General features: G+C 39.4%; 1 protein-coding gene across 3 annotated transcripts; it reads right to left on the reverse strand.

The window, feature by feature from the left end:
• Positions 1-3,864: 3,864 nt before the first annotated feature.
• Positions 3,865-16,566, reverse strand: LOC107824451 (serine/threonine-protein kinase SRK2E). 3 transcript variants are annotated; one of them, XM_016651208.2, is made up of 10 exons: positions 16,132-16,566; positions 15,731-15,973; positions 13,348-13,422; positions 13,162-13,263; positions 13,026-13,079; positions 12,837-12,929; positions 12,498-12,590; positions 5,029-5,133; positions 4,850-4,948; positions 3,865-4,435 (listed from the first exon to the last, which is right to left on the reverse strand). In XM_016651208.2, the coding sequence occupies exons 2-10, from the start codon at positions 15,905-15,907 to the stop codon at positions 4,145-4,147; spliced, it is 1,089 nt and encodes a 362-aa protein (XP_016506694.1). In that variant the 5' UTR covers positions 15,908-15,973; positions 16,132-16,566; the 3' UTR covers positions 3,865-4,144. The 3 variants fall into 3 exon arrangements, with proteins under 3 accessions (XP_016506694.1, XP_016506695.1, XP_016506696.1); XM_016651209.2 differs by having other exon boundaries at positions 16,058-16,500; XM_016651210.2 differs by having other exon boundaries at positions 16,074-16,199.
• Between the last annotated feature and the right edge of the window lie 7,036 nt (positions 16,567-23,602).

Here is a 23,602-nt window from a genome sequence, read left to right on the forward strand (position 1 = left end):
TGGCAAAGGCCCTTGGCCATAAGTGTGTTATTTCGAACTTTCGTTGAAATAGTAACCGGTAGTTGTTCAATCGAAGTCGAACTTTTTTTATTGGCGAAGGCCCTTGACTTTGAGGGTGTTATTTCAAACTTTCGTTGAAATATTTAACCAGTCGTTGTTTGATCGAAGTCGAACTCTTCCTTTTTTGGCGAAGACCCTTGGCCTTGAGGGTGTTATTTCGAACTTTCGTCGAAATATTAACCCGTTGTTGATCGATCGAGGTTGAACTCTTCTTTTTTGGCGAAGGTCCTTGGCCTTGAGGGTTTTATTTTGAACTTTCATCGAAATATTAAACTGTCGTTGTTCGATCGAGGTCAAACTCTTCCTTTTGGCAAAGGCCCTTGGCCTTGAGGGTGTTATTTCAAACTTTCATCGAAATATTAACCTGTCGTTGTTCGATCGAGGTCGAACTCTTCCTTTTGGCGAAGGCCCTTGTACTTGAGAGTGTTATTTTGAACTTTCATCGAAGTATTAACCCATCATTGTTCAATCAAAGTCGAACTCTTCCTTTTGGGGAAGGCCCTTGGTCTTGAGGGTGTTATTTTGAACTTTCTTTGAAATATTAACCTGTCGTTGTTCGATCGAGGTTGAACTCTTCTTTTTTGGCGAAGGTCCTAGGCCTTGAGGGTGTTATTTCGAACTTTCGTCGAAATATTAACCCGTCGTTATTCGATCGAGGTCGAACTCTTCCTTTCGGCGAAGGCCCTTGGCCTTGAGGTTGTTATTTCGAACTTTCATTGAAATATTAACCCGTCATTGTTCGATCGAGGTCAAACTCTTCCTTTAGGCGAAGGCCCTTGGCCTTGAGGGTGTTATTTCAAACTTTCATTGAAATATTAACCCTTCATTGTTCGATCGAGGTCGAACTCTTCCTTTTGGCGAATGCCCTTTGTCTTGAGGGTGTTATTTCAAACTTTAATTGAAATATTAACCCATCGTTGTTCGATAAAAGTTGAAGTCTTCCTTTTGGCGAAGGCCCTTGGACTTGAGGGTGTTATTTCAAACTTTTGTCGAAGTATTAACCCATCATTGTTCGATCGAAGTCGAACTCTTTCTTTTGGCGAAGGTCCTTGGCCGTGAGGGTGTTATTTCAAACTTTCGTTGAAATATTAACCCTTTGTTGATATATTGAGGTTGAACTCTTCTTTTTTGGCGAAGGTCCTTGGCCTTGAGGGTGTTATTTCAAACTTTCATCAAAATATTAACTCGTCGTTCTTCGATCAAGGTTGAACTCTTCCTTTTTGCGAAGGCCCTTGGACTTGAGGGTGTTATTTCGAACTTTTGTCGAAATATTAACCCGTCGTTGTTTGATCGAAGTCGAACTCTTCCTCTTGGCGAAGGCCCCTGGCCTTAAGGGTGTTATTTCGAACTTTCGTCGAAATATTAACCCACCGTTGTTTGATCGAGGTCGAAATCTTCCTTTTGGCGAAGGCCCTTGGCCTTGAGGGTGTTGTTTGGAACTTTTGTCGAAATATTAATCCATCGTTGTTCGATCGAAATCGAACTCTTCCTTTTGGTGAAGGCCCTTGGCCTTGAGGGTGTTATTTTGAACATACGTCGAAATATTAACCGGTCGTTGTTCGATCGAAGTCAAACTCTTCTTTTTTGGCGAAGGCCCTTGGCCTTGAGGGTGTTATTTCGAACTTTCGTCGAAATATTAACCCGCATTGTTCGATCGAGGTCGTACTCTTCATTTTGGCGAAGGCCCTTGGCCTTGAGGGTGTTATTTCGAACTTTGGTTGAAGTATTAACTCGTCGTTGTTCGATCGAAGTCGAACTCTTCCTTTTGGCAAAGGCCCTTGGCCTTAAGGGTGTTATTTCGTACTTTCGTCGAAATATTAACCCATCGTTGATCGATCGAGGTTGAACTCTTCTTTTTTGGCGAAGGTCCTTGGCCTTGAGGGTGTTATTTTGAACTTTCGTCAAAATATTAACCCGTCGTTGTTCGATCGTGGTTGAACTCTTCCTTTTGGCGAATGCCCTTGGCCTTCTGGGTGTTATTTCGAACTTTCGTCGAAATATTAATCCATCGTTGTTCGATCGAGGTCGAACTCTTCCTTTTGGTGAAGGGCCTTGGCCTTGATGGTGTTATTTCAAACTTTCATCAAAATATTAACCCGACGTTGTTCGATCGAGGTCGAACTCTTCCTTTTGGCGAAGGACCTTGGCCTTGAGGGTGTTATTTCTAACATTCGTCGAAATATTAACCTATCGTTGTTCAATCGAAGTCGAACTCTTCCTTTTGGTGAAGGCCCTTGGCCTTGAGGGTGTTATTTCGAACTTTTGTCGAAATATTAACCCGCTGCGAGTCCCGGGTTTCTGGAGAGTTTGGTATCTTCTGGGGGAGTCCCAGTTCGCCTGATTGTTTTTGCATTCGGCAGTGTGATGTCGGTGAGCAGAAAACGCTGCTTCTTTTCTCACACTCTTTTCACGCACATATTGGAGTTTTCCTATCTATCCTTTTCGCTTTCCGGACTGGAGGTGTCATTGGTGGGTGGGGCGATGAATTGCACTTTGACCTCGGGGAATTCCCCCTCGTCGGCTCGGTCTTTAATTCTCCGAAAGGGCTCTCTTAGGACAACTTCTTGGTGTGGGAGAGGGGGTATCGCTTAAGGGGTATGATTTCTTAGGAGTTGGGTTTGTTTGGTAGACGACATTTCGGTTGTTTTGTATTAATTTCCCATTTTTCAGTTGGGATGTTTCCTTGCTCGCTTGCGTTCTTGTTTGAGCAAACAACAGAAGGTTGTTCTGTGGCGTTGCTCTCTTTGCTTGGCATTTCAATGGTTGATGGGGGTAGTATTTTCTGAATTCAATAACCGTATTCAGCTCTATTTCCCTTCCTTTTTTGTGCCTTTGTCCTGTGGGGGCTAGGATCGTTTTGGCTGGCTCATGGGCTGCCCGGTGTGCGGGGGAGGATGTTGGTTGCAACTTCTGCTTGTATATAGCATCATGATCTAGGTTGGCATGTGAGGTTTACTCACTGTTCGTTTCGATGGGTGATCGTGTTTCTGATTTTTGATCTCGAGGAGAATAGGAAGTTTTCACTAAGAAATCCCCACAGACGGCGCCAAATAGTTTGACCACAATATCTTGAAACCTTTTTGATTAAATAAATTAAAGAAGGCGAAGAGGTAAATCTTAGTCAAACATAATAAACTCCAGATCCATAAGCAAATTAGAAAATAATGCATAAGATGAAATAGGGACGATCGATCTTATCGAGGTTTTTCATTTCTTCTCTCACTAATCGATGGAGTTAACTGTTTTACATAATCAATGGAAGATTGCTTTGTATTCTTTTTGCTAAGAAGATGACAGAGGAGAGGAAAGAGAGAGAGAAAAGCCCCCCCCCCCTCTAGGAAGGTTCCCCCCTATATATTGTTGTGGAGTCCTTGCTACGTTCTTGGGTCAATGCACTTTCATATCGTCCCCTGACTATTGTTCTTTGACTTGGCGGGTGCTATGAGTATGGGGCTTGGAACAAATCATGTCGTCTTCCACTGCCTTGTTGCTTGGACGAGATCTTGGTTGGGCTGACCGCAGCGGTCAGATTTTGACCAATACAGTAACTGTTTCGGTTTTGTTAATAGCATGAGGCTATTAAGTTAATTATGTACTTCCGCGTTTATTTCAGATGAGTTAGTTTTGTTAATTGTAAAATATAAAATGTAAAGGAAAAAGGCAAATAGAACTTTAACGTGGTTTGCCTAGCGAGTGTGATGTTAGGCGCCATCACAATCCCGACGGAGGGAAATTCGGATCGTGACAAAATCCCACTAGTGGTCGCAACATATCACGCAAAACATTTGCAAGGACATTGCTAAATGCATGCAAGAAGTGATTGTTACTACTAGACTATAATTCCTTTAGTAATGGTCAAATATACAAATACAGGCAACAGGGTAAACGATGCAAGTTGTATAATGTTACAGAGTAGTTTATACAAGTAGAGAGTTTCAGCAGGAGAGAGGGGAGATTGGATCTTCAACATGTGTGAACTACATTTCATATACATATAGGGATACCAAAGAGTATGACCAGACAATTAAGAACTACGGGACTACACGGGTGTTCCTCATTTCATCAACATGGCCTTGCGTATCTTTTACATTGCATAGACAATTTCTCCGCTGCTATCAATGTCAAGGTCAGCATCGCTCTCCAAGTCTTCGTCCATGTCATCATCAATGTCCAAGCATCCCGTAAGATACTGATTCAGGCTGTTGGTTCCAGCTGCAGGAATCGTGGCCTCGGCTATTATCTGCATGATTTCATCAATACTCTGCATAGGTTGATCTGGCTCTTCAAACTGATTGTTTGTATTGTTATCCATGAGATCTGCAGGGAGGTTCTTCAAGAACCACTCATGGTTCTTGATCTCAGGCATCGTTATCCTCTGTTGCAATGCAAACATATATAGCATGACCAAATTAAACTCTGAATATAGCTCAAACTGTTCAATCACAAACAAAGCTAAATAAGACAATTCATCAATGCTACTTCCCGCACCAGGCAATGCTCAACAAAGTGAACAAAGAAGCCCCGTCAAGAATCATGATAAAGGGGTGCGGAAGAAAGGAAAAACGATTTAGCAAAAGAAAAGGAAGATCCACTGGCAAAGACATGGGCACCTTCAGGTAAAAGATTCCCCGGACCAGGATAGGATAAAAGTTCAAGCATAAACGCATTGAACTGTTGCTACACCCGAAGAGTAGTTAACTGGAAAATCTTAAAGTATACTTGTGACAATGACAGTGAAGGATGAAAATTTGAATACAGGAAAACTATTATTTCCACAACGTTAATATACCTTTGCAGGATCAGCCACAAATATTCTTGAGATCAGATGACGACATTCAGCAGATATGTGGACATAATCTGGAATTGAATATTGTACATTCAAGATTCGCTTCAACAAAGAAAAGAGCTCGGAGTCAAGTAACAAAAACGATGAATATTTTGCAGCAACAATAGAGCAAAGGAATTTACTTGTATTGTCTTGCGAAAATTCTTAGGCTCCTCTGGGTCTTCAAAAGGGTAAGCTCCCACAAGCATGACATACAAAGTCACGCCGCAAGACCATACATCTGCAATCTGCCGAAACGTTGTGATAATGATGAAAAACTCTTAAATGATGAATAAGCCAAATGAAACAACAAATGGCTAAGCTTGTCTGGTACAGCAAAAAGTTCGAACACAAGTGATTCCTATGGCCATTAACTATGTTAAGTCAATTTTGAAATTTGAACTGTTGGGTTTGCACTTTTTAGGGGTCTTATAAATTGGTAATATAATTATATGGTCTCTTCCACATTGACAGAATTACTTATTCTTAATATTTCACCACCACCAACAACAACCAACAACAACCCAGTGGAATCTCACAAGTAGAGTGTGGAGAGGGTATATGTACGCAGACCTTACCCTTATCTGGGAGGTAGAGATGCTATTTCCAAAATACCCTCTCAAGAGGAAGAATAGAAACAAGTAAATATTATTTTTAATACTTCACCGAGTTAAAAAAGAAAAAAAAACAGCATTTACTGGGTAACAAACTAGTATGTCATGCATTGAGTACATCTAGAAACTAATAGGACCAAATCTATTGTTCTATGTGAAAGTAGACATAACAAAAGAAAGAAAAATCAAAAAGAGATGAAAATATGATGTAAGCGCTTACATCAACATTCTTGTGATGTAAGCGCTTACCTCGACATTCTTATGATGTAAGCGCTTACATCGGCATTATTATGATGTAAGTGCTTACCTCGGTAGGGCATTTAAATGCCTATAAATAGGGGTCTACATTTTCATTTGTAGATCATCCCAAAACTTCTTCTTTCTCTCTTCAATTAATAAAGATATTCTTTGTGTGGCCGTGGAGTAGACAAAAATTGCCGAACCACGTAAATCTTGTCTTGTCTTGTCTTGTGCAATTTATTGCTTTTCTCTCTTAAATATTCTTTTCCTTCTATTAGCTTGACACGCTTCCTAACAACTGGAATCAGAGCACATACAGTGTATTTCTGGTAGAAAAGTACAGTATTGGTGCATGTACTATTCACAAGAATAGTGCGACACTATTGATCATCGTTACTATTCACAAACACTATTCACATAAATTGTTTTTGTGAAAAAATGGCATCGGAAGAAGGGAAGGTTAAGATTGACAAGTTCAATGGCAAAGATTTTGGATTCTGGAAAATGCAAATAGAGGATTATTTGTACCAAAAAAAATTACACTTACCTCTAACCAAGGTGAAACCAGAGACTATGGCCAAAGCGGATTGTGATTTATTAGATCGCCAAGCTCTTGGTGTGATTCGTTTGACGCTAACACAAAATGTGGCGTTTAACAGCATTAACGAGAAGACCCCTGCAGGCCTGATGAAGACGTTATCAAATATGTACGAGAAGCCACCTGCTTCAAATAAAGTCTATTTGATGCGTCGATTGTTCAAGTTAAAGATGACAGAAGGTGGATCAGTCACGGAACATATCAATGAGTTTAATATAATATTAACTCAGTTGGGTTCTGTTAATATAACAATTGATGACAAAATCAGGGCGTTGATTCTACTATCATCTCTACTGGAGAGTTGGTCTGCAACAGTAACTACAATTAGCAGTTCATCAGGAAGTACCAAAGTCAAATTGAATGATATTAGAGACTTGGTTCTAAGCGAAGATATTCGCCGAAGAGAATCAAGTGATTCCTCAGGATCTGCTTTTAGTACCGAAAGCAGGGGGAGAATCAACCAAAGAGGACAGAGTTATGGTCGTGGCAGATCAAAGTCAAGGAGAAGAGGACAATCCAAAAATCGCAAGGACATTACTTGTTGGAATTGCGATAAAAAGGGTCGCTACAGTAGCCAGTGTAGAGAACCAAAGAAGAAGAAGGAAGAAAATTTAGCAAATGTAATTGCTGAACAAGTCAGTGATGCACTAATTTGTTGTGCAGACAGTCCAGTCAAATCTTGAATTCTGGACTCAGGTGCATCCTTTCACTCTACATCATGCAAAGAATTATTGCATAATTATATTGCTGGAAAATTTGGGAAAGTTTATCTAGCAGACGACGAACCTCTCGACATTGCCGGAAAAGGTGAAGTTCATATAAAAACTTCACAAGACACACTATGGAAATTTCAAAATGTACGACATGTTCCTGGCCTCAAGAAAAATCTGATATCTATGGGTCAGATTGATGGTGAAGGATATACAACAATATTCGGCAACGGATCGTGGAAGATAACCAAAGGAAATTTGGTTTTGGCACGAGGCTTCAAAAGGGGAACACTGTATGCAACTGCAATACAAAGAGATACTATAGCAACAGTTGATAATGGCCGTGATACAACATTGAGGCACCAGAGACTCGGGCATATGAGTGAGAAGGGAATGAAGCTTTTGGCATCCAAAGAAAATTTGCCAAACCTAAAACATGTTGAATTAGGTTTGTGCGAAGATTGCACTTACGGGAAACAAAAGAGAGTTAGTTTCTCAAAGGTGGGAAGGACGCCAAAGAAAGAGAAGATGGAACTAGTGCATACAGATGTGTGGGGACCAGCTCCTGTAACTTCTCTAGGAGGCTCACGCTATTATGTCACCTTCATTGATGATTCCACAAGAAAGGTATGGGTTTATTTTCTGAAAAATAAATTTGATGTGTTTGTTACCTTTAAAAGATGGAAAGCTGAAGTTGAAAATCAAACAAATCTAAAGTTAAAATGTCTGAAGTCTGACAATGGAGGAGAGTATGATAGCCAAGAGTTCAAAGCATTTTGCTCAGAGAATGGGATCAGAATGATCAAGACAATTCCTGGAACACCGGAACAAAATAGTGTTGCTAAGAGGATGAACAGAACCCTAAATGAATGAGCTAGAAGTATGAGAATACATTCTGGATTGCCGAAGTATTTTTGGGCTGAGGCTGTTAACACGACAGCTTACTCATAAATAGGGGACCCTCTGTACCGCTGAATTTTGAAATTCCTGATGAGGTATGGACAGGAAAGGAGGTAACTCTCTCACATCTGAAATTTTTTGGTTGTGTTGCTTATGTGCATGTAAACTTTAATGATAGAGATAAGCTTGATCTTAAAGCCAAGAAATGTTTATTTATTGGATATGGTGATAATAATTTTGGTTATCCGTTTTGGGATGATCAGAATAGAAAGATCCTAAGACACAAGAAAGTCGCATTTAATGAAAATGTGATGTACAAGGACAAGCTTGAAGTAGAACCAACCAACACCAGCAAACAGACAATGTCTGAAACAGTCGAGTTAGAAGAAATCTTAGAAAATGAAGTGGGTAGAGGGATAACAACTGATTCTGAAATTGAAGATGAAGAACCAGAAGCCGAATTTGAAGAAAAACTAGAAGCCGAACCTAGATCAGAACCAGAACCGAAACCAGAGATAGAATCAAATGCAGAACCAAATCTAGAATCAGGACCTGAATCAAATTCGGATTCTGTTACTCATGAACCTACATTGAGGAGATCTAGAAAATTCACGAATGCTCCAGATAGGTTAACTCTTTGTCTTCACTATTTACTTGTAACTGATGCTGGGGAACCAGAGCATTTTGTTGAAACAATGCAGGTGATAGACTCTGATAAGTGAAAGCTAGCCATGAAAGAAGAGATGAATTCTCTTCAAAAGAATAAAACATGGATACTTACGGAGTTACCAAAAGGAAAGAAGGCATTGTAGAACAAATGGGTGTACAGAGTCAAGGAAGAACATGATGGTAAGAAGAGATACAAAGCACAATTAGTAGTAAAAGGCTTTCAGCAGAAGGAAGGAATTAACTACACCGAGATCTTCTCTCCTGTAGTCAAATTAACTACTATTAGGTTGGTGCTAAGTATCGTAGCTGCAGAAAATTTGCATTTGGAGCAGCTAGATGTTAAAACTGCTTTCTTGCATGGTTTCTTGAAGAAGACATCTACATAAAGCAACCTAAAGGTTTTCAAGTTTCTGGTAAAGAAAACCTTGTGTGTAAGTTGAAGAAGAGTTTGTATGGTTTGAAACAAGCTCCCCGACAATAGTACAAAAAATTTGATGGATTCATGCATAAAAATGGTTTCACACGATGTGAGATGGACCATTGTTGTTATATCAAAAATCTTGATGAATCCTATATCATTTTTACTGTTGTACGTTGATGATACGCTAATTGCAGGATCTAGCATAAATGAGATCAATTTGGTTAAGCAACAACTGGCGGAGGAGTATGAAATAAAAGACTTAGGACCAACTAAGCAAATGTTTGGGATGAGGATTAGCAGAAACAGGTCGGAAGGAACCTTAAAATTGTCTCAAGAAAAGTACATACAAAAGGTACTAAGCAGGTTCAGTCTTCATGATGCAAAGACCAGAAGCACTCCACTCGGAAGCCATCTAAATCTGTCAAAGGACCAATCACCTAAGACAGATGAAGAAAAGAAGTACATGTCCAAAGTTCCATATGCTTCAGCAGTAGAAAGTTTGATATATGCTATAGTTTGCACTAGACCTGACATAGCCCATGTTGTTAGAGTTGTCAGTAGATACATGTCAGATTCAGGAAAGGAGCATTGGGAAGGTGTAAAATGGATATTGCGATATCTCAAAGGCACTTCAGGTTTGACACTTTGTTTTAAAAAGAGCAATATTATCTTACAAGGTTTTGCTGTTGCAAATTTAGGCGGCGATCTAGATAGTCGAAAAAGTACCATGTGCTACGTGTTCACCTTGGGTGGTACTGCTGTTAGTTGGATGTCCAGACTTCAGAAAAGTATTGCTCTATCTATCACTGAAGCAGAGTACATGGCAATCTCAGAAACTGGAAAATAGATTATTTGGCTCAAGAATTTTCTTAAAGAGCTAGGTAAAGAGTAGGACAATTGTGAGCTCTTCAGCGATAGTCAGAGTGCAATTTATCTTGCCAAGAATCTAGTGTTTCATGCAAAATTGAAGCATATCCAGTTGAGGTATCATCATATCCGAGAGTTGATAAATGAAGGAACTTTTTCCCTGCAGAAGATACCAGGATCAAAAAATCCGTCAGACATGTTGACTAAAGTTGTCGGTGTTGACAAACTAAGGTTGTGCGCTGCCTCAGTTAGCCTTCAAGACTGATAGCGTGAAGGCACCACCAGAGAATAGCAAATTTTTTTTCTTTCTTGATGTAACATAGCTTTGAGGGGGAGATTGATAGGACCAAACCTATTGTTGTATGTGAAAGTAGACAAAACAAAAGAAAGAAAAATCAAAAAGAGATGAAAATATGATGTAAGCGCTTACATCAACATTCTTATGATGTAAGCGCTTGCCTCAGCATTCTTATGATGTAAGCGCTTACCTCGACAGGGCATTCAAATGCCTATAAATAGGGGTCTACATTTTCATTTGTAGATCATCCCAAAACTTCTTCTTTATCTCTTCAATTAATAAAGAGCTATTCTTTGTATGGCCGTGGAGTAAGCAAAAATTATCGAACCACGTAAATCTTGCTTTGTCTTATCTTGTACAGTTTATTGCTTTTCTCTCTTAAATATTCTTTTCCTTCTATTAGTTTGACACGCTTCCTAACCGAAACAATGGTGCATTCTTGTCTTGTGGAACAGGAAGATCGTGATTAAATTCAATAAGAGAGCAGAATAAAATTAAATTCAATAGAACATCTAAAGTGCTCAAAATCCCAAGGTATCCATACAGTTTGACAATAAGTTAACTACTTTGGCTGCGAACTTTCAAGGAATTTCATACAAATTATTTTAACAGAACAACTATTTACATTTTCAGACAAATCTATCCTTTCGCATCCTGATAGTTTTAATGCTGAATGGTCCATCAAACAGCGTCTAAGAACCCTTCTCTTGAGGAGCACAAAGTTTAAGATATTTATGGCTTCAGTTCTCTCAATTCATTTTCTACTCATGTATGAGTAGAAAATGGGTTCTTTACATGACAATTTTCCAACTCTAGTACTCCATCCATTCCGGAATGAATGACAGGGTTCATAGTACATTGGACAATGCATCTAATTATATTCTGCAATTCTGGTGCTATCAAATACGAAAAGCTAAAAAAATAAAAAAAACGCTTAGATTTCTTGGGGCTTAAAGAACAAATAGACGGTCCATGGACGATGAGGCACATGCCTTACTGCCTTCGTGCCTGTACAAAAGCACCGCATAGGAAAAGCAGAACACTGATCCAGTTTTACACCGCTTGAGTGTTAAAGTGCGGCTTAACCGAGCCTTTGACAACACCGGTGAATTTTACATTGATTTTTTATTTTCTCAAATGAAATTACATAGTTAAGAGTTAAAAGTAATGTAAATCAAAATTCTGTAGCTAAAAATATCTAAAATCTGATTGAGAAAATTGTTTATCTTTACAAATTGTTAAACATGTCTCCTAGATTACTTCAATAAAACGGCAGGTCTCTCTTGGACATTGTTCAATAGGTGACTCAAAGTTGAGGGATGATTACAAAGATCTAATCTGGATTAAATTGTAGAAAACAAACTGAAATCCACAGATAGCAATATGTGTAGGTCATTAGGGATGATAGTTAAGAGGAACTGGACACATGGGTGCAAGAGGCACGCCCGCGGGGAGGGGTGTCGGTGACGTGGTATAATAGGGTATTTGTGAATCAGAAAGAGCTGGTAAGGGGCTCTTAAGCTTCCATTCCCTCACTATCACCAATTTAATGGCAGAAAACAGGACGTCATTCAAGCTTATTTCTGTTTGCAAGGATGTCAATATTCTATCAACCCAAACTAAGAAGTGCTGCAAAGAATTGGGACCTTGAATCTGTTCTCTTCCTTTTAATCTATGCGCAAAAATGATCTGACGTGGAACACTACTACTCAATGATCTGCTAATTCTATTTTTTGCAGCTCCAAATAATCACGGAAATGAAGATACTCTTTAGAAAATTATTTGGAGGAGGGTCCAAACTAGCAACTTTTTATGCATAGGAAGCAGCCTGGAAGTATCACTCGACTAGATATCAAATGAAAAAAATGGGCACTTAGAAATGCGAATGGTTTTTAGTTTTTAGACTAGATAGTTCATCATATTGTGTTGCTTCATGAACAGGTCTATACTTGTGGTCCTTTATCATTGAAACTGGGGATTTTCTGGATGATGACGTCTTCCGTCAAGGAATTCTTTCTACCATGGAGGCAATAACATGTAGCCAGGAAAAAATTTCAAAATAGAGGTGTCCACGCTCATAGACGTGAATAGAAAAAGCAAGCCTTATGTATTGGTAGATTGTGACTGTTCTATCTTTGTCTAAAAGGATAACATTCATATTAACTTTGAAAATCATGCAAGTATTGCAGCAACTTTGTACAGGGATTAGCACTCTGTTTGGTGCCTGATTCACTGAAATTTCGAACTTTACCACCTATCAAAAGAAAAGAAAGACTAAAATGGTAAAAGAGTTACCTTCCCATCATATTCTTTCTTGAGTAAGACCTCAGGAGCAATATATGCAGGTGTGCCGACAGTTGACTTTGGCTGCGAATGCAACACTGAGGACTGCAAGCAACAACAGTCAAAAGGATGCTCAACAAGATATGAAGGACACATGAAGAAAGAACAAGGAAAAAGAAGTTCAAATACTTCAAGGGTTTGAGATACAACAAAATCTCATCCATGTCATGAAAATTTGCGACATCAACCAGAAATTCAACTGAAATTAGTGCACCACTGGAGAGTATGCTTTCTAAGAACGCTCAGTACGTAGTTGGTATAGGAAAAGAGTAGAGAGAAAACACTCGATACCTTTGAATATCCAAAATCACAAATTTTTAGCCTTGGTGCCGGGCTTCCGTCCAGTAATGTGTTCTCCAATTTCAAGTCTCGGTGGCAAACTTGCTTCATAAAAGAAAATAATTGCAATCAGGATCTTTTCCATAAACTGCGTAGATTCTTCCTTTTCATTAAAAGGCAGAGAAAAGTAGCAGTAAGTACCATGGCATGACAATAGCTGACCCCTGATACGAGTTGTTGAAAGAAAAAGCGTGCCTGCAGCAAAAATTTCCAGCTAATAGATAATAAATGTATACAGGACATAGTAACAAGCAAAATCGCATTGTAAGATATAAACCTCATCCTCACTGAACCGGCCTGCATTGCATATTCGCTCAAATAGCTCTCCACCAGATGCAAATTCCATCACTATAGCCAGATGAGTTGGGGTCAGTATGACCTGGAACCAAATTGTCATTCATTAGCATTAACTATCAACTTTACAGAACCTTAACAGTTAACAAAAATGGGATTTCAAAAGTACCTCCTTGAATCTGACTATGTTAGGGTGCCTCAATGATCTGTGGTTGATGATTTCTCTCTGGACATTTTCATCAATCTGCAGCATTCATGGATAATGAACAAAAAAATAAGTTAGATGAACTGGTAAACGGTAAATGGCCAATTTTCCTTTGCTTAAGTTTGTTACAAGTAACTGATACATCCTTGGTCCCAATGCACATGACACTACATAAGGTTTGGCACCATTCTACTAAACAATATAGTTTTATTCTATTTGGCTTTCAAATCATTCAAGAATTCAAAATTCAATGTTAACTCTACAAACTTTTTAACCAGTACTTTAATGTTTTCTTCCACTAATACTAATATAACATAGATCAAACTAAAATTTTAAGTTCCATGTGCGATCCAATGTGTCAAATAAAATAGGATGGAGGGAGTGGTTCGTTTAACCTATCAGTTTTCTGCAACAACTGTAGCAGGGATTGTCACATTCCTAAACCTAGAGTGAGCAGAGTTCATTCTTTCTACTTCTCACCCCAATCCCCTACATAGTTCTCATGTTTGGATGCAAAAACCAATATTTTTAGGGATTGTCAATCAATGCCAACTCCCCACCATGGTCAGAGCTACCAACACCCACTAAATCATCCAACTGACAAATAAATCAAGCGAAACCTGGTTAAGTTTTCCTAATACTCCTTTCAATCCACCTTTTTTGACTTTCGTTCATGTTTTGAAAAAATTGGCACCTTTTTATTCCTAAAAACTATTTAACTTTAACATTCTAATTTTTTACCCGTAATAAAATGTTCTGATTCGAATGACATGGCTTATTGAAAACCAAAAGTCTTATTTTTGCTAAACTTACAATCAAACAGTTTGTTGCATTAATAAAACAAAAGGAGTAAATACGGAAAATGGTCATATTTATCCCTGTACTCTTTAAAAACGGTTATATTTGTCCTTCATTATACTTTTTTTGATATATTTATCCTTACCATTATACTTTAGGATCATATTTATCCCTGTACTCTTCAAAGAGGGTTACATTTGTCCTTCGTCATACTTTTTGACATATTTATCCTTACACTTATACTTTAGGATCATATTTGCCCCTCATCCATTAAATCCCCATGTCCCACCTTTCTTTTCCTACATGGTGCCTATGTGGATTTCTTTTTCCTCCAATTTAAATATGGTCAACTATTTAAGATAATTTAATTTAACCATAAACCATAAACCATAATTTGGTTGTCTACACTTATTTGTGTCTTTGGCAGCCTATATATAAAATATAGTGGCTTCATTCTGATAATTCACATTACTCTAATATTATTCGTCATTGTAGGTTTATGTTAAACCAGGTCGAAGATAAGGGGTGGAGCTAGAGTATTAGGTATGGTTTGAATGAACTCTATAGCTTTTGTTTAGATTTGTGTTCTATTAGGAAATACATTAAATATGTATAAATATTTAATTACGAACTTAATAACTAAAATGAGCTATGAGCAAGATCAGAACCCATAAACTTTAAATCATGAGTCTGCCATCCAAAAAGTTGAATTATTTAGATATATTTTTTAAAATATGTAATTTTATTTTATTTTTGAAAAACATGAAAATTATATACCCAAATCACAAAAAAAAAAAAAAACTAGATGTTTTGACCCTTGTAATCGAATTCTTTCATATAAAATGAGAGGAGGGAGCAATATTTTCTTTTCGAGAAAAAATATGTTTGAGGAAACCATCCTAGACAATATTAGGCTTCTGGTAGTGCTCTATTTTAAGCACGGACCTTTGTCATTAATTCCATCGTTGTGCAACTTCTCGTAATTTAATTTGGTTACTGCAATAATTGTAAGCTGCATCAGATTAGTGATTTTGAGTTCAAAGTTCTTGTTTGCCAATATGTTGCCGCTGCTATCCGAAAAATATGGAGCTGAAAAAGAACATTATCTTAAATAGGTGACCATATTTAAATTGGGTGGGCGGATTAAATTATCTTAAATAGGTGACCATATTTAAATTGGAGGAAAAAGAAATCCACATAGGCACCATGTAGGAAAAGAAAGGTAGGACATGGGGATTTAATGAATGAGGGACAAATATGATCCTAAAGTATAAGTGTAAGGATAAATATGTCAAAAAGTATGACGAAGTACAAATGTAACCCTCTTTGAAGAGTACAGGGATAAATATGATCCTAAAGTATAATGGTAAGGATAAATATATCAAAAAAGTATAACGAAGGACAAATATAACCATTTTTAAAGAGTACAAGGATAAATATGACCCTTTTCCGGAGTAAATATAAACAGGTAATTACATATTTAACCAAAATTTCAGCACTCAAGAAAGTGACAAGGTGCACAATGAAACGAAAGAAGTGGAACACTAACCTTAGCACCTCGCTCTATATACTTAACAGCAACAAGCTCATTAGTCTGCCTATCTCTCATAAGCCTTGCTACTCCGAAATTCCCCGAACCGATGTCTCGAACAAGCTCGTATCTATCACTATCGTGCATGATCGGTACGTCCATCCCTGGTCCCACCGTTAGCGCCGTCCGATCCATAACTTATCTTTCTCTACAACTCTCCTTCAGCCGAACCTCATATTGACATCATATATCATCCGCTACCTAATAAAAAATCATTATGACAAAGAATTAACCACAAAAAGAAAAAGTAACTATCAAAACAAAAGATCAGACAGGAGAATCCACATGGTAAAGGATGAACCACAGGATTTTGAAGAAGAAAAGAAAAGGTGAATAGCGCTTAGTGATGAGCTCCAAACCCGTGAACAAGTCTTCACTTTACCACAGCAACTTTACTTGCCCTCGACTTGAACTGTATGCATAAATACACTCGTCGATTATAACACAAAGTAATAATCAAATCACAATTTATTTTCGGCTCGCATATATGTATATTTAAAATAGTTGACGAAGTGAGTGTTTGAACAACTTGTTCTTCTTTGGAATTCCAGAAGGGGGACAGGGATGAGTAGGCAGTAGTACTATAATAAATAAGCTTTTTTATAAAGCTATAATAATAGTTTCGGTTCTCTCTGAATCAGTGAAATAAGGTGGCAATACTTTGTGTGAACTGAAATGACGAAGGTGACCTCTTTAACTTAAATTAAGGGACAGGTTGGCGTCAGAATATGCGAAGGTGAACCTTTGCCCTTTGGCTTAGTAGATAAGGTTGTACACAGAATCAGAAAGTGTCTAAGTGCACTGTGCAGCCAAGTGTTGAGACTTTATTTATTTTTGAAGAAGTAAGCAGAAAAAGTTTTAAAATTATGAAATAAAAAAGAAACAATTAATAAATACCGTAGACATTGATTGGGTGAGGGTTGAGGCAATGCTGCAATGTTAAATGTCGGGTATGGAGGGGGTAGGGTGGGTCACCACACTGCGCGCACTCTTTAACACTGTTCTCATTAAATCTCGTTTTAGAAACGCCAGCCATACGCGGAAGTTAAGGTGCTGACCGAACTTATGGAAGGTATATTCTGATTAATTGTCGACTCAATCAGATGCAATAGAACACGACAAATTCATGCGATAGACTCATACATATCGTTGGTGTTACTTCCTGCAACGAGGAGAGAAAGAAGAGCATTTGAGATGAGAAGGTGGATGTTATTTATTTGAACATTGTATACGGTCGAAATCAGGTATGACCGATTCCGTTGGCTCGAGGGTCACTTTGAGAACAAGTTCGAAATGAACCAGGCTCGAGCCCGAGGGAGGAGTTCAAGACTCGAATATCGAAGTGCTCGATGAACACCGATGCCAAGTATGACCAACCTCGAGATAATACTGTTATGGTTTCATAACAGAAAGAGCGAGATTCCCGTAGTGGCCCTAAGATCACGGCGTAAATTTCAGAACAGATTTGTACTAGGTGGTACTTAGACAGCTGTATAATAAGATTCCCTACTACAATTAGAATTGTACTTTATTTAGGATTTTCCTACTATATAAAGGGGTCCCCGATCATTTGTAACACATCAACCATTGACAAGAGAATTTACACTCTTCACTTTCTTGCTTATTGCTCATCGGAATTGTCTTTTAGCTTTATTATTCTTACTGACCTACCTCGAGGCCACCTTAGCTCGAGGTCAAGACTGACTTGTTCACTTGTTTGATTCAACTTATTTCTTTAATTTATACGTTTGATTCTTTGATTATCAGTTGGTATTGGACTAAATCATATATCTTTAAGACCTCAATACAAACTTAATTGTTACTCGGATTTTAGGGTAAACAGTTTGGCGCCCACCGTAGGACTAAGGATAATAATGATTGATTCAGTACTGATTATGATAACACACATTGTTTTCATACTTGTTCTGGCCAAGAATTTTTGTTCCCAAGTTAAAACATGTCAAACTCACAAAACGCACCCGTACATGACGATTATGGTCTTGGATTTCAATGGGAAAACGATAATGTAGTTGCTCCAGGAGCCGGTGTGCCACCGCTTAACCCTGGGGAAGTTCCGGTTGTCGATCCAGTCATTATTAGTTCGCACATTGCTTTGAACGCGGACTTAGGCGCAGATCCCGGAGGAAGTGTACGCAGGGAAGGCCGATCTGGTGGCCAAGGAACACAGGGTGTAAGAGACGGAGGAGTTAGTCTCGAAGTAATATTCGAGATGCTACAGGCTTAACATGCCACTATTACTCAGCTTCAGAGTCAGCATAGAACTCCGAGTATGGTCGAGCCGGAAATCACTCGTCGTACCGAGCTAGTGCCGGAAAGGACGAGCAATAACGGATCAGGGATTGATCCTACAATTATGAAAATGCTTGAGGAGCTCACTAAAAGAATCAAGTCGAGAGAAAAAAAGATCGAAGATAATGACAAAAAGGTGGAGACGTAAGTTGATCAGATACCGGGGGCACCCCCGATCTTAAAGGGCTTGGATTCAAAAAAGTTCGTGCAGAAGCCTTTTCCTCAAAGTGCGCCCCCGAAGCCCATTCCAAATAAGTTCCGTATGCTAGATATACCTAAATACAACGGGACCACTAATCCTAATGAACATATCACCACGTACACGTGCAGGATAAAGGGGAATGACTTAGATGACGATGAGATCGAGTCCGTTTTGTTGAAAAAATTTGAGAAAGCTCTATCAAAGGGAGCAATGATTTGGTATCACAACTTGCCACCAAAATCCATCGATTAATTTGCCATGTTAGTTGATTCTTTTATGAAGGCGCACGCCGGGGCCATAAAAGTTGCAACAAGAAAATCGGACGTTTTCAAGATATGACAAAGGGATAGCGAAATGTTGAGGGAGTTTGTGTCCCGATTTCAAATGGAGCAAATGGAGTTACCACCGGTTCCAGATGATTGGACCATTCAAGCTTTCACACAGGGGTTGAACGAGCGGAGTTTGATAGCGTCACAACAATTGAAGAAACATCTGACCAAGTATCCAACTGTAACTTAGGCAGATGTGCATAATTGCCATCAATTGAAGATCAGGGTCGAGGATGACCAGCTGGGATTCCCCTCGGGTTCAGTTCATCCAAACAGATTGGCAGTTAAAGTCCCAAGGGATACTGACTGGGAACCGAGGTCGAACAGAGAATGGTATCAACCATATGTCGCAGATCGAAGAAACAATGGTTCGGGGCGCAATCCTCCCCGGAATGATCGAAGAAATGATTGAGGGCAAAATTCTCGGGGACTTATGAGTAAGAATGGTTTTGATAAACATACCGATCCAGCAGAAGCGCCTTGGTTATCGAAGTATAATTTCAGTGTCGATGCATCAGGGATTGTATCGGCTATAGCGAGGATCAAACACACCAGGTGGCCTAGACGTATACAAACCGATCCTTCTCAAAGAAACCCAAACTTGATGTGTAAATATCATGGTATACATGGCCATATGACCGAAGACTATAGACACTTGAGGGATGAGGTAGCTCGATTGTTCAACGAGGGCAACTTTTGAGAGTTTCTCAGCGATCGAGCTAAAAATCACTTCAGAGGAAGAGATGCCAACAAAAAGAATGAGCAGGAAGAATTGCAGCATGTAATTCATATGATCGTTGGCGGGGTCGATGTCCTACAAGGGCCTATATTCAAATGTACCAAGGTGTCGATCACAAGAGAAAAGCGGACTCGGAGTTATGTGCCCGAAGGCATCCTATCATTCGACGACGAAGAAGCGGAGGGCATTTCTTAGCCGCACAACGATGCCATAGTAATTACTATTTTGTTAAATAAAATTCAAGTTAAACATGTTCTAGTAGATCCAGGTATCTCAAAAAACATAATCAGATCGAGGATCGTAGAACAACTCGGCCTGCACGACCAAATTGTGCCTGCATCTCGGGTCCTAAACAGTTTCAACATAGCAAGAGAAATAACAAAGGGGGAGATAATCTTACTAATAAATGTGGTTGAGGCCATCCAATATACAAAATTCCATGTCATTGAAGGCGACATGAGATATAATGCACTGCTTGAAAGGCCATGGATCCACAACATGAGGGCAGTACCATTAACCCTTTATCAACTTATGAAATTCCCGACAATGGATGGTGTGAAAATAGTTTACGGGGAAAAAAACGCGGCAAAGGAAATATTTGCAGTCGACGAGGTGACGCCGATATCAGCACCTTCGACCTCAGAAAAATCGAACACCAAAGACAAATTTAGGGAAACTCTATCAAAGGGAGCAATCATTTGGTATCACAACTTGCCACCGAACTACATCGATTCAAATGCCATGTTAGCTGATTCTCTTGTGAAGGCGCACGCCAGGGCCATAAAAGTTGCAACGAGAAAATTGGACGTTTTCAGGATAAGACAAAGGGATAACTAAATGCTGAGAGAGTTCATGTCCCGATTTCAAAAGGAGAGAATGGAGTTACCACCGGTTACGGATGATTGGCCATTCAAGCTTTCACACAGGGGTTGAACTATCGGAGTTCGATAGCGTCACGACATTTGAAGAAAAATGTGATTGAGTATCCAGCTGTAACTTATGCAGATGTGCATAATCGTTATCAATCGAAGATCAGGGTCGAGGACGACCAGTGAGAGCCCCCTCGAGTTTATTTCATCCAAATAGATTGGTAGTTAAAGCCCCAAGGGATATCGATAGGGAACCAAGGTCGAACAGAGTATGGTATCAACCATATGTCACAGATCGAAGAAACAATGGTTTGGGGCGCAATCCTCCCCGGAATGATCGAAGAAATGATCGATGGCAAAATTCTCGGGGATTTATGAGTAAGAATGGTTTTGATAAACATACCAATCCCGCAAAAGCGCCTCGATTATTGCAGTATAATTTCAGTGTCAATCCATTGGGGATTGTATCGGCTATTGGGAGGATCAAAGACACCAGGTAGCCTGGACCTATACAAACCGATCCTTCTCAGAGAAACCCAAACTTGATGTGTAAAATATCATGGTATACATGGCCATAGGATCGAAGACTGTAGACAGCTGAGGGAGGAGGTAGCTCGATTATTCAACAAGGGCAACCTTCGAGAGTTTCTCATTGATCGAGCTAAAAATCACTTCAGAGAAAGAGACGCTAACAGAAAGAATGAGCAGGAAGAATCGCAGCATGTAATTCATATGATCGTTAGCGGGGTCGATGTCCTAGAAGGGCCTATATTCAAACATACCAAGGTGTCGATCACAAGAGAAAAATAGACTCGGAGTTCTATGCCCGAAGGAATCCTATCATTCGACGACGAAGAAGCGGAGGGCATTTCTTAGCCGCAAAACGATGCCTTGGTAATTCTATTTTATTAAATAAAATTCAAGTTAAATGTGTTCTAGTGGTTCCAGGTAGTTCAACAAACATAATCAGGTCGAGGATCGTAGAGTAGCTCGGCCTGCACGACCAAATTGTGCCTGCATCTCAGGTCCTAAACAGTTTCAACATAGAAAGCAAAATAACAAAAGGGGAGATAATCCTACTAGTAAACGTGGCCGGGACCATCCAATATACAAAATTCCATGTCATCGAAAGCGATATGAGATATCATGCACTACTCGAAAGGTCATGGATCCACAATATGAGGGCAGTACCATTGACCCTTTATCAAATGATGAAATTCCCGACAATGGATGGTGTGAATACAGTTTACGGGGAATAACACGCGGCAAAGGAAATGTTTGCATTCGATGAGGTGACATCGATATTAGCACCTTCGACCTAAGAAAAATTGAACACCAAAGTTAAGTAGGTGGATAAATAGCAATCACCATCCCCAGCCTCGATCGAATCGGAGAAACATGTAATCGAAGAAGAAGAAGAGGATTTCCTTACTCCTTGAACTTTCGTTATTCCCGAAGAATCAGATGCAACCGAGTCAACGACCGAAGATCTGGAATAGGTGATACCGATCGAGTATCTACCCGAACGAAAGGTATACATGGGAAAATGGTTAACCCCCGAACTCAGGAAAAAACTTATTAAATTTCTTATCGATAACATGGATTGTTTAGCTTGGTCCCATTTAGACATGGCATGGATCCCACCGGAAATAACAACACACCGGCTGAGCCTTGACCCCAGATTCAAAATGGTGAAGCAAAAAAGAAGGCCCCAATATGAGGTGAAACATGCATTCATAAAGGATGAGGTAACTAAACTTCTTAAAATAGGGTCCATTCGGGAGGTAAAATACCCCGAATAGTTAGCCAATGTAGTTGCATTACCTAAAAAAGGGAACAAACTTAGAATGTGCGTAGATTACAAGGATTTGAATAAGGCATGCCCTAAAGACTCTTTTCCACTGCCTAACATTGATCGCATGATCGATGCCACGGCTGGCCACGGGATCCTTACTTTTCTCGATGCCTATTCTGGGTGCAATCAAATTCAGATGAACCCGGAAGACCAGGAGAAGAACTCATTTATCACCAAGTATGGAACATATTGTTACAATGTAATGCCATTCGAGCTAAAAAATGCAGGAGCTACACACCAACGCCCAGTTAACAAAATGTTCGAGGAACAGATAGGTAAATCAATGGAAGTTTACATTGACGATATGTTAGTTAAGTTCCTGCATGCAGAGGACCATTTGACTCATTTGCAGGAAATATTCAAAATCTTGAGGAAGTACAATATGAAACTTAACCCCAAAAAATGAGCCTTTGGGGTCGGCTCAGGCAAATTCCTCGACTTTATGGTATCAAATCGGGTAATTGAAATCAGCCCGATAAGATTAATACCATCGAGGATATCACCATCGTAGAAAGTGTGAAAGGTGTACAAAGGCTAACCAGACGGATAACTACCTTGGGCCGATTCATTTCGAGGTCATCAGATCGAAGCCACATGTTCTTTTCCTTACTCAAAAAGAAAAATGATTTCTCATGGACCCTAGAATGCCAACAAGCATTGGAGGAATTGAAGCGGTACTTATCGAGCCCACCTCTGCTCCACACTCCGAAGGTAGATGAGAAGCTATATTTATACTTGGATGTGTTCGAAATAGCGGTAAGTTGTGTACTAGTTTGAGAAGAGCAAGGTATGCAGTTTCCTGTTTATTACGTAAGTCGAACCTTAGGAGATGCTGAAAATAGGTATCCACAGTTAGAGAAGTTGGCACTTGCATTATTAAACGCATCTAGAAAATTAAAGCCATATTTCCAGTGTCACCCCATATGTGTGTTAACCACTTATTCTCTCCGAAATGTTTTGCACAAACCCAAGTTATTGTGCCGATTGGCCAAATGGGTCGTCGAACTTGGCGGGTACGATATCGAATATCAACCCCAAACAACCATCAAGTCTCAAATCTTGGCTGACTTCATGGCCAATTTTATGCCAACCCTCGTACCGGAAGTGGAGAAGGAACTTCTACTAAAATCGGGTACATCATCGGGGGTATAGACCCTCTTCACAGACGGTACCTCGAATGTGAAAGGGTCCGGGTTTGGCATTGTTTTGAAGCCACCTACAGGTAACACTATTAGACAATCTATCAAAATTTCTAGGTTGACTAATAATGAGGCCGAAAATGAGGCCATGATTACAGGTCTCAAGGTAGCGAAAAGCTTGGGGGCGGAAGTAGTTGAAGCCAAGTGTGATTCTTTATTGGTGGTGAACCAAATAAAAAAAAGCTTCAAAGTTCGAGAGGATAGGATGCAGAGGTACTTGGAAAAGCTACATGTAACCTTGCACCGCTTCAAGGAGTGGACTCTAGACCATGTACCACGAGAAAAGAATAGTGAGGCTGATGCACTTGCGAACTTGGGGTCATCAGT

The sequence above is a fragment of the Nicotiana tabacum genome, chromosome 6, assembly GCF_000715075.1.
Source record: "Nicotiana tabacum cultivar K326 chromosome 6, ASM71507v2, whole genome shotgun sequence".
Taxonomy (NCBI): domain Eukaryota; kingdom Viridiplantae; phylum Streptophyta; class Magnoliopsida; order Solanales; family Solanaceae; genus Nicotiana; species Nicotiana tabacum.